Consider the following 18,929-nt stretch of genomic DNA (forward strand, 5'->3'; position numbering starts at 1 on the left):
GCGAATCATTCGTGATCCAGCTTCACCTACAGAAGAAGTGAGTGTAAGGTTTTTTTTTTAATGAATCTTTACAAATCGCCTTTCCTAATAATGTGCTAATTAGCAAGTTTCACGATGAATGCAGCTAAAGTAAACAGTCCCTCTAAAAGCGGCTCTGAAGAGAGGGGTGGGGTCAGCAGAGCTCATTAACATTTAAAGGAAAATGCTACAAAATTGCGTGCTCTGAAAAGAGCCGTTTTTGACAGGGTAAAAAGGTGTTTTTTACAATACCATTGAGAAATTTTAACCAAACTATGTTACAGACTTTTCATTAAGACCCTAAAGAATCATATCAACTTGTGGAAAATGGGCATCCTATGACCCCTTTAACTGTAGTGTAGTACAGTATATGAAATGTTGTTAACTGTGATTGTTGTCCATTCTAACGTTTCACCTCTTCTATTGTGCCCTTTATTTTATGGAGGATTTTTTCTCTCTCTCTTTCTTTCTCTCTGTTTGTTCACAGGCCCCTGATGTTGAATGATGGCAGCTCCACACACTCCATGCCCAAATACTCTCGGCAGTACTCGCTCGAGTCTTCTCCCTCTCTCTCTGTGAGTACTGCATGCTTATATCTCAAATTCTGAGCTTGAATATTCCAATGATTTCCAGATTTGCTAAGTGTAAAGTATGTTTTCCTGTGTGTAGCCCTCCTCTACAGCTTTCACAGGAACGGGTGTCTTCACTTCTGAATCGCCTGTCAAGACGGGGCCAATCATCTCTGATATAACTGAACTGGCGCAGTCCAATCCTGAGGCCACAGAGGAGTGGATTGAAGACAGGCAAGTTTCAGAAAATGGGTCAAAAGAAGTCACTATATATATATATATATATATATATATATGTATAATTTCTGTACATAATAGTAAAAAAAGCCAGTTGATTGGTGGAGTTTATAGCAAAATGTAAACGCTCACAGAGAGAAGAGTACATTTAAATGTGAATCTAGTATGGACAAGTTTCTGTGATACATTAAAAATACATTGTGACATTTTCATGACAAATAAGCACTTTTTTTCTAAAAATCCTCATTGCAAAGCAATTTTCTAAATGAAAAAACAATTGTGTCACAGTTTTATTACTGTATATACGTGTGTGTGTGTGTGTGTGTGTGTGTATATATATATATATATATATATACTGTATATATATATAATACTAGAGACTAATTTTCTAATGACTCTTTAGCTGTTTTTGCCTCTAAGTCTGTATGTTACAACCTCGTTGACATGGATCAACTGTAAGAGTTAAAAAAAAATGTGAAAATGTAAAAAAAAAATTGAAAGTCTTGAAGCTGTCTTGACATCTTTTTTTTATTTTTTATCACAGAACAAGCCCACTGGTCCATGTCAAGGAGGAGCCCTCTAGCCCCGCCCACAGTCCTGAGGTGGAGGAGGTGTGTCCTGTTGAAGTGGAAGTGGAGGTGGGATCAGGTGTACCTGTGGACATGCCCCTTTCCCCTATAACCTTCATCAACTCCATCCTCCAAGAGAGCGAGCCTGTCACCGGCCTGACCCCGCCTCCCAATGACCAGAAGTGTCTGAGCTTGGCCTGCTTGGACAAGTGAGTTTTACCAGCAAATGTACATCCATTTAGGACAAACAAAGCTACTGCTTCTCTGCTCAGTTTAAGTTCACAGTCTTCCTTTACTGAGTAACACTATTCTCATAGTTCCCTTTCATGCCACATAGTTTCTTCTCTTTGATCTTCTACGGTGTCTGTCTTTGATCTTCTAGTGTGTATCGATTCTGTATGCAAACAAAACATTCTCAGATTGATCACAAACAGCAGTTTTGAACATGAAATTGCAAAGAAGAATTGCAGAACAATTATTGGTCTGTTCTCACACAAAATGATCATATGGTTTCAAAAGAATGAACTGAATGCACTACTTATGACACTTCATGGTGCTTTTTTTTGTCCAAGGGATGTTTTCACTAACTAAAACTAAATATAAAGAAAAATGTAATGAAACATTTTCATTACTTTAAATAAATGTTAACTGAAATAAAATAAAATATCAAAAACTTTTTTAATTCAGCTAGTTGCCAAGGCAACATTTCTTATTTAAGTTTAGTTAACCTTGAAGTACTAAAATAACTAAAATTATATAAAATAAAAATACAATAAACACAATAAAATGTCTAAATTAATGTGAAAATCAAATATAATAACAATAAAATCGAATTCAAAATATCAACAAAAACTATACTAGTGTGTCATTAATGCTAAAATAACCCTGTTTTGTCATTTTTAAAGCTTGAAAGCTATGGTCACCGTCCACTTTCATTGTATGGAAAAGAGCATCGTCTACTTTATTCTAGATTGCTCCTTTTGAATTTTGTACAAAATAATTATGTGTATTAAATGATGTGGGTAAGTATTTAATGACAGGATTTTCATTTCTAGGTGAACTGTCCATTTCCACATCAATCAGAAAAGCTAAAAAAAACTAATGAGCAGGTCCTTTTTTTAAAATGTCCCAGGAGAATCAGTGCCGTTAACTAATTTTTCAGCTGCACTTATTTGTGGCATTTGGCTGCTCAGTGCAGACTGGCATAGTGAGTAATACTAATACTTTTCCAGATATTCATATAAGCCAGTGCATTATTTCATATTCAAGTCATCTTATGGCCCCTATGGCACTAAATTCAGGGCCCTTTTATTTTATGAGTAATTAAAGTGTAAGCTAATGTGTACTTGATTGTTGTTTGGTAAATGAATAAAACCCATGACGTGAAAGCACTAGCATACACAAAATCACACTGCTTGCTGAACTTAAGTTCATACGTCTGCAAGTTCAAGTTACTGTGCAAATCCAATGTAATTAGTCTAATTTTCAAAGTGTTCTTTGAAAATTAGGACTAATATGTAGTTAGCTGGTTTTGGCAATTATATTCCCGGTGGCTCACCTTTGCAGATTGGTTTGAAGACATAAAACTAGGGCTTATTAAAAGAAAATATTTTGAGGTTTGTTCAAGAACACCAATCTTTATAACCATTCGGCAATATCTGGTGGCTTCAAAACACCTGGACTTCAATAAAACCCCAATTCAGAACGATCTGTACTTCACCCCCACCTACATTGGCTCTAGTTTCCGTTCCCCCTAAAACAGCACCGTTTTTGACTGTGGCAGAGGCCTGTTGATGTGTGTAGTGCCCCCTGCTGTCTCCAGTGCCATGTTGTGCTTCTGTCTTTCCAGTTATCCTCAGATGTCTGAGATCTCTCGCCTTTTCTCCAGCTTCTCCGCCTCGTCTCTACACCTCAGGCCTCATTCCGGGTCAGCATTTCAGTTGGCCAATCCGTCCCCAGAACACTTGACGCTGTGCTGAATCACATAGACGTTAACCGCGCTTAGCTTGTCTGCTCAAGTTTCAAGTTTAATTTATTTCTAGAGCACATTTAAAAACAACAGTAGTTGTGCTGGAGGGTGTAGAAAGTGAAAATAGGGCGTTCGGGAGCTCTTGAGCTTAATTTGAGAAGTGCAACGGCATGATCGCACAATTTATGATGTCTAGTGGGAAGACAGTGTGGAGTGTGGCATGGCATTTGAACCAAGACACATGTTTTGTGCTCTCATTGAAACCTCCATTTACCCAATCGCCCTTTGACCCCTGTTCCCCTCCTACCCTTGGTTGGATACTAATGTGATGAGGTCAGCAGCTCCGCCTCCCTCTGTGTCATCATCATCACAGTTTTGATCTTTCTGGGGACCGGCCTCTCTCCCGTTTTTAATAGGAGTGTTTTATAGGAAATTCTTCCTGTTATTGCTGAAGTGAAATTGCAGATTTTTATTGGCTGCTTTTGTAGAAGTAAACATTAAATGAGAGTGGTTTTTGGAGAGTGGAACTGGCTGGTTTGTGTGTGGAGTTTGAGAGATGATTTTCTTTGCTTTCTCTTTCTACCACAGGGCAGAACTAAGTGATCATCTAGAGACGATTGACTCTGGGTTAGACAGCCTTCAGCATATCCTCAATGCTCAGTCCATTAACTTCGAAACCTCGCCTTTCTTTGATGTAAATATTGTTTCAGTCTTGAACACCAAATATAAGAACTAAGTGAAATTGATATTTAAAAAAAGAAAAACTATAATAGATCTTTTATTGTTATGTTAATAATTGTATTTTTTTCGTATACAATTCATGTATGTATGAGTGTATAAATGCTGTAAAGTAAAACATTTAAATAATGTACTGTTGAATAATGTACTATTATTTATTGTTATTGTATTGTGTTTCGCAGATTTTCACATCGTCTTCTATTGATATGGATCTGGACAGCCTGGCTAGTGTAAGTTTTATTTATTTATTAATCTTTTTTTTCTTTTGTAATTTATATATTATTTATATTGTTATTTATTATTTATATAGTTATTTCAGCTATAATTTTGTATATAGAAAATATAAAGCACAGAGATAACACTGAGAAAGCAGACTGCTTGTGTGATTAAGAAAGTTCAGTGTCTAACAGCTGCAGAAGAACCACGACTCACAGAATGAACAGAATGCAAAGACTTCAAACAAACTCGTCTGATCTGTTTAACGGAAAATATTTAACAGGGTTTCAAATGATAGATGTTTATCAGATCACTAGAAGTAAAGATGGTTTAACTGCAGATTGCTGTAGGGTTAATACCTGTTCATGCGATTTACTTTCACTTTGCATAAAAGCATAAGTTGTGTGGGAAGTAACGTTAACATCTTAATTTTTCAGACGTGGTGAGCACTCCAGAAATCTGCATATTGCTTGTCTTAGTTAATCATACATCTGTGGTCTTTTTACAGATCCAGGACCTTCTGTCACCTGAACCTGTGAAAGAAACTGAATCTGGTGACTCTGAAAATTCAGGTATTTAGGGTGCTTGAAAATTAAAATTTTGTTTTAAAATGCAAAGACATACACTGTATTAATAAATAAATTAACCCCAAAAAATATATGGTAAGAAACGACACATGGTTGCCACCATTTTACCGTAAAAAAAATATGGTAGCAATATTTTCACAAGGAATTTGGCCTGGTGACAGGAGCTACCAGTGCAGAAGAAAGTACAGACATAGTGCAAACATACATGATAGTGCAGACATACATAGGAATTACACAGTTAGATAAAATATAACACTAATATAAGAAAAGCAGAAAATTAAATAATGCAATATAATACAGAAGTAGAAATATAGAGAAAAAACATATATCATTGTTTTAATTAATATACAGATATGTTATTTACAAGTGTACAGTTTATGTAGTTTACAAATGTACAATATTCAGATGCTATGTATAAAAGTGTCAGTTATAATGGACAATGTGATGTTCTGAAAGTTTTAATTGTTCAAGCTGAATATAGCCTGCGGGAAGAAACTGTTCTTGTGCCTAGCTGTTATAGTGGTCGGTGCTTTGTGTGGGCTTTGTTTAGCCCTTTTTATCACTCTGGAGGTGTAAAGATCTTGGAGGTTGGGCAGTGGGGAACCAATAATCTTCTCAGCAGTCCTGACTGTCCTTTGTAGTCTCTTGATGTCTGATTTGATAGCTGAGCCATACCAGACAGTTATAGATGAACACAGGACGAACTCGATGGCTGAGTAGAACTGTTTCAGTAGCTCCAGTGGCAGGTTGAACTTCCTCAGCTGGTGAAGGAAGTACAGCCTCTGCTGGGCCTTTTTTTTTTTTTTTTTTTTTTTTTTTTACAATAGAGTCGATGTGATTGTCCCACTTCAGGTCCGGAAAGATGGTGGTGCTCAGGAACCTGAATGACTACTGCAGCCACAGGTGCTGTTCATGATGGAGAGTGGGGGGAGTGCAGGGGGGTTCCTCCTGAAGTCCACGATCATCTCCACTGTTTTGAGCGTGTTCAGCTCTAGGTTGTTTGACTACACCAGACAGCCTTCTCTTTAACCTCCTGTCTGTGCGCAGACTCGTCTCCATTGTGTCTGAGGCCGATGATGGTAGTGTCATCTGCAAATTTCATGAGCTTGACAGAGGGGTCTTTAGAGGTGCAGTCGTTGGTGTACTGGGAGAAGAGCAGTGGGGAGAGCACACAACCCTGAGGGGCGCCAGTTTTGATAGTGAGAGTCCTGGATGTGAGTTCACCCAGCCTCACTTGCGGCTGCCTGTCTGTCAGGAAGCTGGTGATCCACTGACAGATTGGAGAGGGCACAGAGAGCTGAGTCAGTTTGTCTGAGAGAAGGTCAGGCATGATGGTATTGAAGGCCGAACTGAAGACTACAGACAAGATCCTTGCATAATTCCCAGGTCTATCAAGATGTTGTAGAATATAATGCAGTCCAATGTTTACTGCATCATCCACAGACCTGTTTGCTCTGTACGCAAACTGAAGAGGATCCAGCAAGAGTCCAGTGATGTCTTTTAGATAGGCCAACACCAGTCTCTCAAGTGACTTCATGACAACAGACGTGAGAGCGACAGGTCTGTAGTCGTTAAGTCCTGTGATTTTGTTTTTTTGGGGGGACCGGAATCATAGTGGAACGTTTGAAGCAGCAGGGAACTTCACACAGCTCTGTGTAAAGATAGGTGCCAGTTGGTCAGCACAGACTTTTACACAGGCATGTAAAACACTGTCTGGGCCTGAAGCTTTCCTTGTCTTCTGTTTTTTCTTTTCTTCCACACAGACCATAAATGCAGGTTGAATGGCAGGAGAGGGGAGGAGGGTTGCAGGAGGTGTTTTGTGTATGTGTGAAATGCAGATGAGAGTGGGTGGGGTGTGTGAGACTGGGCTTTTCAAACCGGCAGTAAAACACATTCAGATCGTCAGCCAGTTGTTGATTCTCCACAGACTGTGGGGGTGGTGTCTTGTACTTGATGTTCCTCAGAACAGTCCATACTGATGCCGGGTCGTTGGCTGACAACTGTTTTTTCAGCTTTTCAGAGTTGCTTTTTTAGCCACTCTGATCTCCTTTGTTTGTCTGTTTCTGGCCTTGTTGTACAAGATTTTGTCCCCTCTTCTATAAGCATCCTCTTTGGCACGATGTAGTTGTTTGTGTTTCCCAGTAAATCATTGTTTATCATTATTGAGTGATAGGAATGACCTGGTAGGAATGCACATATCCTCACTGAAACTGATATATGAAGTTACATCTGTGAGCTCATCCATATTGGTGGCTGCAGCTTCAAAAACCATCCGTTTTGTTAAGAAGGGAACGGACATTCGCAAGATGAATGCTTGGGAGCGCAGTTCAAAAGCCGCGCTCGCGGAGCTTAACCAGTGCGCCGGCGCATTTCCTCCTCCTGCGTTAATTTAATTAAATTTACGTAAAAAAAAACTGTTTATTTTATTAAATAATGTAGTGTTAATATTCCATCTAAATTTATAACATTTATTTTGTAACTGCGTAATATACTGATAACCACCGTAATAATAAAGGTGGTAAAAGAGACACACGATGAACTAGAGTTTGTCACAAGAAGCAGATGTAATTAAGAAGATCATTTTTCATTACAAAATCTGTAACAGTATTTTACAGTTTTTCACCATATATAGTATGGAAACATGCTGTCAACCAATGAACAGGTTTTTCCTGTACCATTTTTACAGTCTTTTACTGTTAAAATTACAAAAAAAAATTTACTGTTGCAGTCTTTTGATATTTTTTGGTGTAAAAGGTGTGTAGTGTTTAGGCAACTATTGTGACCAAATGGTGTTTTCAGGCAAGCAGCTGGTCCAGTACACGTCTCAGCCCGTGATTCTTCCCGACCCCGTCAGCACTGAAACCAGTGCCACCGACCTGCCCATGCTTCTGGAGCTGGAGGGCGACTCGTATTTCGGGTCAGAACCAGCTGAAGACCTGACCATCTCCTTTTTTAACTTCCAGTCCCCCGTCCCTGAAGACCCCAAACTATCATAGAGAGAGCAGATTTTCTAAAGGGATTTATATCTGTGTGGGTTTTTAAAAATTTATTTTTGGTCATTTAACACATCAGGGCTAGCCATTAGATTATTACTCTGGTATTTCCCTTCACAATGAGTCTGGGAAAAATCTCTAAAAAGCAGTAGAGAGAATTCAGTATTCCTTCAAATCCCTCCGTCATGGAGTTGAAACATCAAAATTAGCTTTTATTTGTTGGCTCAGTAGTTTCCTTGTTGTTCTGGCAGTGAGAAAACCTCAAACTAAATGTGTAATGCTACAGATGTAAATCTAAATTTTGCGCCCACGCTTTGTGTGCTTACCATTTATTTATCTTGATTGGTTTTGCACCAATACTTTGAGATCTATGCTAAGCGATTGTCTTGCAGTCTGTCACCACTGCAAAACCTCAAGCATTTAGGATTTAAGAATTTATCGAATTATGTTGCGATTAACCCCAGATTGTTGTATTCGACACCCAGGTCTCTATAAGTATTCCAAGTAGTCATCTTCCAGAAGATTTTCTTTGCAGTATATATTGGAATGATGGTTGAATATCTCATTGATATTGAAGTTAAAGCAAAAACAAAAACATAACGTGCACCTTTTATAGCCAGAAAATGCAGTTGGTTTAATCGGACAAACATGAAACAAGCATCAAAAATCAATGTTGTGTAAACTTGTCCAGCATCCCACTAACTGTCTTCAAAGCCATAGCTGTTAGTCATCATATAAGGTCTGATTTTGGTTAGTGATGATGGGTATGAGTATGGGTATGGGTTAAAGGTGCATATTTAGAGATTTTAATGAAATCTTTTGTACAAAAATAAGTAATCTTTTGCCGTTGAAACAAACAGGACAGCCTATGATGCTGTATATAGGATATATGTTTAAATATATAAATAGTTGAGAGTCTGTGCATTTGTTTTGATGAAACAAATTCATTTCAGACTTTGAAAACACATTCAACAGGGATGAATTACACAATATAGGTGTATGATCTGATCTGATTTGAAGAATTTGTGCAATAATTCAACTCTTAACCAGCTTTGACAGCAACACACTGCTTTGTTAATCTCTTACTTTGTTTTTTCCCCCTTTGTTTTTGTTTGTTTAGCAAAAGGAACTAGAAAATATAATAGGCGAATCTTATTAAGACCTTGTCTGGGCATATTTCACCTTAAAATCTAAAGGAAAATAAAACATTTTAAAGAAAATAAAGCCAATTTTTGGGCGATTGTGGATGATTTTTTTCCCCCCTAGGTCCTAAAAATAGGCTTCATTTTCCTTTAGCAAAATATCAAAGAAAATATAATTTAAAATATATTTTTGTCATGATTTTGGGTCAAATGGGACCTATTTGTGAGATTAACGTTTAAATTGGATACCAACATAGCGAATTGAAATTGTATTTTTTGGTGCGATTTGTACACATGCTATGCCCTATAGACTTCTATCGTTCAACACTTGTTTATTTTTGGATGGTCAGCGCGGTAGAGGAACTGGGAGAGGAATGTCACTGGTTGATGGTTCTGGTCATTTTCAGTCACATTTTAGTCATTAGATGACTGTCATAGCCAGAGAGACATTAATATTGGGCATAAATTATTTTATTATGCATGTAAACAACACTTTGTGTATTGATATGTTTCAAATAAAATGTTTTTGAAAGTATTTGGAAGTAGTTTGGTTTTTATTTACCTTGCTAGAACCTGTTAAATCAAGCTTTTGATTGTAGCTGGGTTTTCATGGGTTCTAGTTGGTCATTAGCTGGTCTAAATAAATCTTGTTTAGAAGTTTGTAAATATATATATATATATTTTTTTTTTTTACTAAATGTCCACTGTCTATGCAGTAGATATATATATATATTATTGTATATATATTAAAATGATGCTCCCTGACTAGAGAAAACAAAAGGGCTGTGGCGAAAAAATAGCTAGGAATACTTCAACACCCATAATGCACTTGGCTTGACCAGTCTATCCTAAACAGAGATACAAAAACGCGAAAGTGCAATCTGTAGTTTTCACTAAAGCCCGCTGTATGACAATAAACGGGAACGTCTTGTTTCAGGCAACATAAAAAAATAATACACATTGTTTATTAACACATACTGCCGACATTGTAACAATACAAAGTTCGGCGAACTTGCCCTTTAACCTATAGGGTTGTTAGACAACCTTAGACCACTTGCCATTTTCCAAATAGGCTACCTGTTTCTGAACTGGTTCCACAAAGTTATGCGTTTTCTCAGGTAAAATGACAAATATTTTAATATGATGTTCAAAATAGATGTTCAATTTAATGTAAAGATTATCTTCGAGTGACATACATTCAGCAATATACAATTTGTGACATTTGTAAAGAACATTGCTTAAACATCTAGGCAAGAAAATACAGTGGCGACATTTATGGGGGAAAACAACCATTGAATTTACAAAGCAAATACGTTAAATCGTGATTTTTTTTTCCTTCTCCATTTGACTCCTTTGATTTTTCTTTCATCGTACCAATGAATAAAATACTTACAGGGCACTTTTATTAACAGGCACAATAAAACGTTAAGTTACAGTATCCTCTGAATGTTTAAATAGTCAAAAATAAAACAAACGGACACACACACAACGGAGAGCTAAAGTCTAGCGGGCGGGTTCACGGTTCTTCTGCCAGGCATACGGGTCCGTACACTGAAATCTGTAGCGCAGAAACCTCACTTGCGGCTTCATGTGGAAGTCAGCAGGTATCTTCCAGTTCCACATTTTCTGCACCTTTCAAAAAGCGCAGAGATCAGTTCATTGAGGCCAAACTAGCAGGACAGACGTTTGTTAGCAGAAAAGTTTTGATTTAAGCTTTCAGTCTGGTGTCCAAACTCATTGAGCATCTTTCATTAAACACGAAACCGAAATTCGTTCATATTATGTGCTTTCTGTCCCTCATGTACACTACTGTTTAAAACATTGGGGTCAGTAAGATTGTTTCTTCTCTTGTCACTGATGCTTACCAAGGCAGTATTTAGTTTTTAAAATACAGTAATATTGTGAAATATTACAATTTATTTGAATATAGTTTAAAAAGTAATTTATTCCTGTGATGCAAAGCTGAATTTTCAGCATCATTACTCCAGTCTTCAGTGTCACATGATCCTTCAGAAATCATTCTAATATTCTGATTTTACTGAAATTACTGACCCCAAACTTTTAAAGAAGGGGTAGTGTGTCTTAAAATAAGATACATAATATATTTCTATTAAGGATGAATGGGTAAAACATAATATTTATAAGATGATTTGGGCCATTTGTTTTGTTATGTTTCTGTTGAATATATGAATTTTACCGATATTTCAACATGAACAGTCTGCATGAAGAATTTCAGACCCACCTTCAGGACCCTGACCAGATGTGTGGTACTGTTCACCTGCTGATACTGGACAGAACAAGCAAAACAGAGAAAAGAGAAGAGCTGTTGAGCATCTGTTCATCAGCACAGGAGACACTAAAATTTCTGCATCTCAATCAGACATAGACATGAATTTATTTGTAAGGTATTCACTATTTCATTTCTATTCTACAATTGTTCTTCATTAAGTTTTATGAATGATACGTTTCTTTGACAGGTTTGACATGGCTTTGAGGTGAAAGCAAGAGATCATCAGAATGAATCATAAATCATGTGATTGAAGTGAAGGAGTTTTGAACTCCCATGAAGCTTACCAGCTGTCTGTGTTTGTTCCGTAGCACCAGGTTGTCCTGTTACAAGAGAAAAAAACAGGTTAACAACTGATTTGATGAATTTACCCTGTTTGTTACTTTAATATACAGTTTAACAGGTAAAGCAGGTTTAGAGATTTAGTGTGATTCATACATTTCATATATATATATTTCTATGATAAGAACTCTCTGAAAATGTTAGCATGGTAATGGATATGACAATGTTAATGTATTAGGTCTTGGTGGAATAGATCTGTTAAACTGCTGACTGCTGCTGCTGCTGTTGGTTATTGCATTTGTAGATTATTGCTGCTGCAAGCAAGTACAGGAACTTGCTACTGCCAATACATAAGGCGATATGGTGCTTGTGAATATTTAAGGCATACTGCTGTTGCACAAATAGCATATAAAATAACCCATAGCAGATCTATACAGGTGGAGCTGGGGAAGGTAGAGGGATTTAGAGGAACTCTGAAAGCGCGCTGCAATGCTCAAGTGAATGCTAATCAGCCATTTAAATGTAAAGCAGTAAGCTCATTGGCTGCGTTTGCAACATGAACCAATCAGCTTGTGACAAGTCATTTAACGCTAAGAATATCATCAGTTAGGTTAAGGACCCATCAGCCTGCGCCATCTAGAGTTTCATGACAGAACTTGGTATATATATATATATATACACACACACACACACACAGTTTTTATTATATTAAGAGACATTAAAAAAAACACACTTTCAAAAACATTGTAAAAATTGTTATTATTCCAAACATTTGACCGGTATGTATGTATATACAGTGGGTACGGAAAGTATTCAGACCCCCTTCAGATATGTTAAAAACATGGACTCCCGAGAGTCCCTTGAGGTTCAGCTGTAGCTTAAAAATAAAAATGTAAAAAATTGAGAATATATCTCTTCCTTATAGTGTGTACAAAATATATGTGTGTGTGTGTGTGTGTGTCACCCACCTGTGCCCATGGCATCTGTCTGTGAGGAAACCCCTGTGAATGGATCCCCTGTGACTGGAGTTGAGTTTAAGAAAGGTTTGTTTCATTTGTAACTTTTAATAAACTTTTGACACAATTTCTGCTTTGTAAGCAACCCCTTGCAAAAATTGACCTTGATAATCATAGTTTCCATCAAAATACCTTTGTTATTGTACTGTAAAATGATAGAATTTTCTTCAAACAGGCTTTCAGTATCTTTGTCACTCTTTCTGCAGAAACTACGTTTACCATGGTACATTTTTATAAGGGCAGCTTACCTGGATGGTTAGTTCACCTGATGAGGCAGATGTTTTCAAACGTAATTTACCTGGTAAGTCTGTCTGAACCATGCTACTATGTGTCTCTGAGGCATCTGAAAGTTTGACACGAACATTTGAAGTGGCAAAATAAAAATCATAGTTTGTTACTTCAGATCATTATTGCATATATATTCATACCCATATTTACTTAACGTACCATTTATATTATCTGTGCCTTGCTCAGTCGGATTTATTAATACAATCTAAAGGTCACTCACCTGTAAATCCAGTCCCAGTCGCACGCACAGAATCTGCTTTTCAGAAACACACACTACACGTGAAACCCTCGCATGAGTGCTAGACTGACATGTGTCTGGATGTGCTTAGGAAACATGGTTACCTGTGTAATTTGGCATGCCGTCTGTCACAGCTAAGTGTCCCTGCCCTGAATAACAGGAAACCGCATGTTATAAATATTTCATATTTATTTTAATTACTCCTTTGCATAATGTGTTGCACTCACCTGTCATGTCTGTTAGAGTCTGTCCGTCAGTCACTGGATCACCTGCTGCTCCTGATCACAATATCAGCTCCGTTATTACAGGTACGTGTGCACAGACCAATGCTGCTTTTACACTCATTCATGGTGTATTTCTAAAATATGTTTGGTAAAATATCAAAGATAATACCGGCCATATCTGTCTGCGCCCTTGCACCAGTGACACCGTCAAATCCTTTGAGAAGGCAAGGCGAGTTTACTTATACAGCACATTTCAAACACAATGGTAATTCAAAGTGCTTTACATACAAATACTTTTAAAATATTCGAGATGTAAATTTAGAATTCAGAGAAAAAAGTCAGAATTGCGAGATGTAAACTCGGAATTGTGAGAAGGTATCAGACTTCTGTGTTTATATCTTGCAATTCTGACCGTTTTTCCCCTCAGAATTGTGAGAAAGTGTGAACTGTGAGATAAAAAGTCACAATTAACAACCTTTTTTATTTGTTTAATCCATGACGGAAACAGGCTTCCGTACGTTTGCTTACCAATCGTGTCAGTGTAGGGACTGAGAGTGTGGTCGTTTAGATCAAGCGCACCAACTGAAAATAACAGCAACAAGAACATTTTTTTTGAAAGGAGATAAATAGAACAAGCTTTAATTGCATTTTATAAATACTTTTCAGTATTCACTGAAATAAAGGTAGGCCTATATTTTTAGTCAACGTATTTTTCAAGTCATTTTGGATAGTATTATTTGATGAGCTCATCTCAAGGCATTCTTACGGTGGCCGTGAAGTGCAAAACAAATCACAATTCTGAAAACAAAATAAATGACAAAAGCAAATGCAAGTCTAAAAAAAAAAAAAACAATTCAGAAAGCACAACAACAATTCAGAAAACATTATAACAAGTCAGAAAACACAATGACAAATTCGAAAACAAAATAACAAGTCAGAAAACACAACGACAAATCAATGTGATACGAGATTTGAAAAGGGAGAAAAAAAAAGTTCGGCAAAAGGCGGGATCGAACCCGGGTCGATCGCGGCAAAAAGCCAACAACAAGCGCTTAGCCATCTACGCCACTGGAGCTGATGTTTTACAGCCACTTTTAACTAACTGGTCTTGTCTTCTCCAATACCTTAGATTTTTAGGGTAAACATTTTAAATAATAGATATCACTGTACTTCCCAGTTGATTAATTGCAAAAAGCAAGTGTTTTGTTTTCTGAAATGTTGTTTAAATATGCAAATGAGGCATTATCTAAATCTGAACTTTGGATAAAAGTTCAATAAATCCCCCCCCCCTCCATAAATCAGAAAATTCTGTCAACAGCCAGAAAAAAATCTTTTTAGGAATACAATTTTGTAAATCAGGCGCATTACATATAAACAACCCCCTCTGTAAAAACCTTCAAAATCTAGATGGTAATAAAAATGTTAAGTTTGGTGTATGTGTAAGTGCATGAGAAAATGGCCTTTAACGATATGTATTGAAATCCAAAGATGCAAATAAAGGGTAATAAAATAAACTCTTAAATGTGTTTTGTATAATAGTCTGAAGCAGTTATGGAAGTGAAATAGCACAAAATGAATGGTTTTGCCTGTAGTGTCAAGCCTTATCTTGTTCATTAGCAAATTACTGATTGCAGTTCAGTTGTCTATTGATTAAATTGTTTGTTATAAAATATTGGCTATGTTACAGACCCCGTAGAGTCACCTGACAAGCAATTTTGTAATCTGATGTATTTCTTGTTGAATCAGGATATTTGTAGGATCATATTAGAGAGCACGCCCCTTTTTAATAGCCAATAAGTATTAGTTATGTCAAATTTTATTTAAATAGTTATTTTAAAGGTGCATATTTATGAATTGTGTCAACTTTCAGGAGTACACTAGCATATAGATGTGCTGTGAACTAAAAGCCACAAAACTCTGATATTTGATTTCATGGCTTTAAACCTGCCATGAGAAATATTTTCCGTATTAATCACAAGCATTTGGTAAACCCACACAACCCCACCATTATAGACAGACTAGCCAAGAGAAGACGCATAAAAATTGAATTATGGCTAACAAATCAATTGACTTTCAGTGATGTCATAGAACCGGGTGATATAGTACCAGCTGTGTGATGCATCTCCGTTGCTGCGTCCTGATGGCCTGTTCCGCCTGTTCGGAAAGACATTTGGGAATATTCACATCGATTCCAGGATATTAGTCTGTCAATAATATGACGTTGTGATTGTGTGTTGATTAGTTGTGTGTGTTTTATTGCTAGATACATACTGATGTCGAGATGAACGCCTGGAGGGTCACCTGTGAATGAATCCAGACACACACTGCAGTTCTCTCTCGTTTATAGGTTTCATATGTTTTTATAGACATTTCAACATACCTTTCTGTATGTCTACCACAGGTTTGTGGCGACCGTTTCCATTTTCTGTAATGCAGTAATGAATTATGTGTCAAAACAATACTGTATGATGAAATCTCTGCTGGAAATCTTGCAAAGATAACCTTCAGCTGGTTTAATTTGGATTTTCCAGCAAAGAAAGGTAATTATTATTGACTGGAGCTTACCGTTTGTATCGGGTAAATCTGCACCATTGTTATCCGCCCCACCATCTGAGCAGAACAACAAAATGGATAAATATCATGTCTCCAGTTGTTTTGTTTTGGTTATTTGTTTGTTTTTAATTGAAAATAGTGAAGTGACATGTGGCCAAGTATGGTTACCCATACTTGGAATTAGTGCTCTGCATTTAACCCATCCTAAGTGCACACACACACAGCAGTGAACACACACACACCGTGAAAACACACCCAGAGCAGTGGGCAGCCATTTATGCTGCGGCGCCCGGAGAGCAGTTGGGGGTTCGGTGCCTTGCTCAAGGGCACCTCAGTCGTGGTATTGAAGGTGGAAGAGAGCATTGTACATTCACTCCCCCCACCTACAATCCCTGCCGGTACGAGACTCGAACCCACAACCTTTGGGTTACGAGTCCGACTCTCTAACCATTAGGAAACGACTTCGCACCGACTTCGAAAATAGGGGTAATACTTTACCATAAAGATCCATTCATTAACATTAGTTAACTACATTAGTTAAAATTAACTAAGATTATTAAATGCTATAGAAGTGTTGTTTATTGTTAGTTGATTAACATTTTTTTAACACTAGCTAACATTAACATTATTGCACAACACATTTCAACATTCACTAATACATTTTCAAAATCAAAGTTAATGCCCTTTGAATAAACAACAAGCAATTGCATTTTTATTAACTAACATTTACAAAGACGAATAAATGCGTTAAGAAATATAATGCTCATTGTTAGTTTGTTGTTAGTTAGCTATTGCATTAACTAATGTTAAAGGATTTTAATGTTAAACATTTGCTGAAAATGTAAACAGATTGAGAAATTTAGCATTATGAATGGATGCCGTCAAAATGAGAGTCCATGCATTATCTTACCTGAATAGTCTATGAATGAATGACCCGGATGTGACATTTTGTCAAAGACTACAGATGAATCTGCAAATATCAGTCCGAATTAAGATTTGACATACTTTCTGTTTCAGCGCTTCAAGTCACTTTCCACCAGACCATGCAGGATTTTTGGTGAGCATGTTGTTTAACATCAGTTTACCTGTTGTATCAGCTGGTGATTTTGATTGGGCTCCATTATCAGACATGCCTGGAGATATTATGAAAGATATTATTAGAAAGACTCTGTTAACATAATATACTATTACTAATTTAATGCTAGTAAACTTTACTTACTGATTGAATGGGTATAATCACCGTTCCCAATGTCAACCGACAGATAATCTGATATACAGAACAAGAGACAGTTAGCAAGGTAATTGATTGGGTTTTCTAGACATGTTGACATGACTATCTATCTATCTATCTATCTATCTATCTATCTATCTATCTATCTATCGTTCTATCGTTCTATCTATCGTTCTATCTATCGTTCTATCTATCGTTCTTTCATTCAATCAGTTGTTCTATCTATCTATCTATCTATCTAAAAGCTCCTACACTCATTCAGTAAGTTGAGTTATGACTTCAGTGATCAGTCTGTGTAATTCATATGGATGCATGAACCCCCAGTGACCTCTCGTGACACTAAAAATGCCTCTGAAAGTTGTCATTTCGCCCCCTTTGGAGCCAATGTCAGGACCGGAAGTCTGACAGAGTTTATTAGACGTGTGCTGGAATAATCCCACGGCTACTGGGGTAAAAGCACTCTAAATTTACAGGACCTAAAGGAGCACAGAGCGGCAGCCAGCAGCCATTACCTGGAGGAGCGTCTAGAACTGGACCGCCACTGGATGGGTGCCCTGGACTCAGGCCAGCAGCTGAAAGGGAGAACCAGTGAGAGAAAAAAGACAGCTTTGATTCACACCAGTCGTCTTTCAATAAATTATTAGGTAGAGAACAGAATCTGGCTGGTTTATTCTGTCAGCGCGGCCCATAATTAGTAGAGTGTGACAGCTGGACAGAATGAGGGAAGGCTCTTAGTGCTGTATGTGAGCCATTTCACAGCATGGGCATAAAAGTAAATCAAGTGAACTTAACTAGTGTGGGACTTAACTGTTTGTTACAAGGCCAATGAGATCAGCAGAAAGCAATTCTGGTGTCCGCAGCTCAAAAGCCATAAACATCAAGCCTCTCTGGTTAAGTGAAAAATGGATGACTTGAGTTGGACTCTTACCTGCCGAATCCACCTGAAATGCGAGTCCCATGTGATCTGTTGAGAGCGTCAGTTACTAGGCATGTGGGTGGAATGTCTGGAGGAGTGTCTAAGAGGTCTAAAAGCATACCTAGCCCGTCTGTTTGAGTGTCTGGACCAAAGCTCTCTCCTGTCCTCTCACCTGTAGAGGGAGACATTCTGTGTCCATACTACATTCAGTATTCCTTCCATTAATGATTGAGAATAAAGAAATGCTCACCCATTAAGCCAACAAGGAAGTCATGGCTTGACTGATCTATTATGCCTGCAATTAAATTTTGCAATTAAATGTTTGAGTTCCTAATATACACAGTGTGTTCTGATGCTCACATTATTATTTAGAGAATATGTATAGATGTTTTTTAGTGGAGTTTTTGATGTTCGGTTTAAACGTTGGGGTCATTAAATTGTTTGAATGTTTTTGAAAAATCAAAAATACAGTAAAAACTAATATTCTCAAATATTATTACAATTTAAAATAACTTTTTCCATTTTAATCATTTTAAAATGTAATTTATTCCAATTATGGCACAGCGGAATTTCCCAGCATCATTACTACAGTCTTCAGTGTCACATGATCCTTCAGAAATCATTCAAATATGCTGATTTGCTGCTCAAGAAACATGTCTTATTATCAGCATTGAAAACAGTTGTGATACTTATTATTTTTGTTGAAAAATAATACATTTTTAAGGATTTTTTTGATGAATAGAAATATCAAAAGAGCAACATTTATTTGAAATATAAATCTTTTGTAAAATTAAAAATGTCTGTCACTTCTGGGGTCAATTTAAGGTGTTGTTAATATATATATATATATATATAT

The 18,929-nt window shown here is 37.0% G+C and overlaps 2 protein-coding genes across 3 annotated transcripts in view; one reads left to right on the plus strand and one right to left on the minus strand.

The window, feature by feature from the left end:
* LOC107669996 (heat shock factor protein 1-like) overlaps window positions 1–8,720 on the plus strand; it is a 20,438-nt gene extending 11,718 nt beyond the window's left edge. The window contains exons 7-14 of one of the 2 annotated variants that reach the window (XM_016462444.1): window positions 506–593; window positions 688–821; window positions 1,369–1,602; window positions 3,243–3,320; window positions 3,951–4,056; window positions 4,283–4,330; window positions 4,825–4,888; window positions 7,703–8,720. In XM_016462444.1, the coding sequence (XP_016317930.1) occupies window positions 506–593; window positions 688–821; window positions 1,369–1,602; window positions 3,243–3,320; window positions 3,951–4,056; window positions 4,283–4,330; window positions 4,825–4,888; window positions 7,703–7,899 (949 nt within the window). In that variant the 3' untranslated portion in view covers window positions 7,900–8,720. The remainder of the gene's footprint in view (window positions 1–505; window positions 594–687; window positions 822–1,368; window positions 1,603–3,242; window positions 3,321–3,950; window positions 4,057–4,282; window positions 4,331–4,824; window positions 4,889–7,702) is intronic. The other variant, XM_016462445.1, reaches the window with a different exon arrangement.
* A 1,847-nt stretch (window positions 8,721–10,567) lies between these two features.
* Window positions 10,568–18,929, minus strand: part of LOC107669995 (hornerin-like) — a 17,273-nt gene continuing 8,911 nt past the window's right edge. Inside the window, exons 18-38 of the mRNA XM_016462443.1 lie at window positions 18,324–18,368; window positions 18,195–18,245; window positions 18,086–18,121; window positions 17,670–17,729; window positions 17,146–17,193; window positions 17,012–17,059; window positions 16,837–16,896; window positions 15,939–15,983; window positions 15,754–15,798; window positions 15,645–15,674; window positions 15,480–15,527; window positions 13,902–13,955; window positions 13,543–13,587; window positions 13,377–13,427; window positions 13,254–13,298; window positions 13,132–13,164; window positions 12,922–12,966; window positions 12,576–12,629; window positions 11,613–11,648; window positions 11,281–11,325; window positions 10,568–10,670 (exon numbers count right to left, since the gene is read on the minus strand). Coding sequence (XP_016317929.1) covers window positions 10,636–10,670; window positions 11,281–11,325; window positions 11,613–11,648; window positions 12,576–12,629; window positions 12,922–12,966; window positions 13,132–13,164; window positions 13,254–13,298; window positions 13,377–13,427; window positions 13,543–13,587; window positions 13,902–13,955; window positions 15,480–15,527; window positions 15,645–15,674; window positions 15,754–15,798; window positions 15,939–15,983; window positions 16,837–16,896; window positions 17,012–17,059; window positions 17,146–17,193; window positions 17,670–17,729; window positions 18,086–18,121; window positions 18,195–18,245; window positions 18,324–18,368 — 959 coding nt within the window. The 3' untranslated portion in view covers window positions 10,568–10,635. The remainder of the gene's footprint in view (window positions 10,671–11,280; window positions 11,326–11,612; window positions 11,649–12,575; window positions 12,630–12,921; window positions 12,967–13,131; window positions 13,165–13,253; window positions 13,299–13,376; window positions 13,428–13,542; window positions 13,588–13,901; window positions 13,956–15,479; window positions 15,528–15,644; window positions 15,675–15,753; window positions 15,799–15,938; window positions 15,984–16,836; window positions 16,897–17,011; window positions 17,060–17,145; window positions 17,194–17,669; window positions 17,730–18,085; window positions 18,122–18,194; window positions 18,246–18,323; window positions 18,369–18,929) is intronic.

The sequence above is a fragment of the Sinocyclocheilus anshuiensis genome, unplaced genomic scaffold (assembly GCF_001515605.1).
Source record: "Sinocyclocheilus anshuiensis isolate Anshui unplaced genomic scaffold, SAMN03320099.WGS_v1.1 scaffold160, whole genome shotgun sequence".
Taxonomy (NCBI): Eukaryota; Metazoa; Chordata; class Actinopteri; order Cypriniformes; family Cyprinidae; genus Sinocyclocheilus; species Sinocyclocheilus anshuiensis.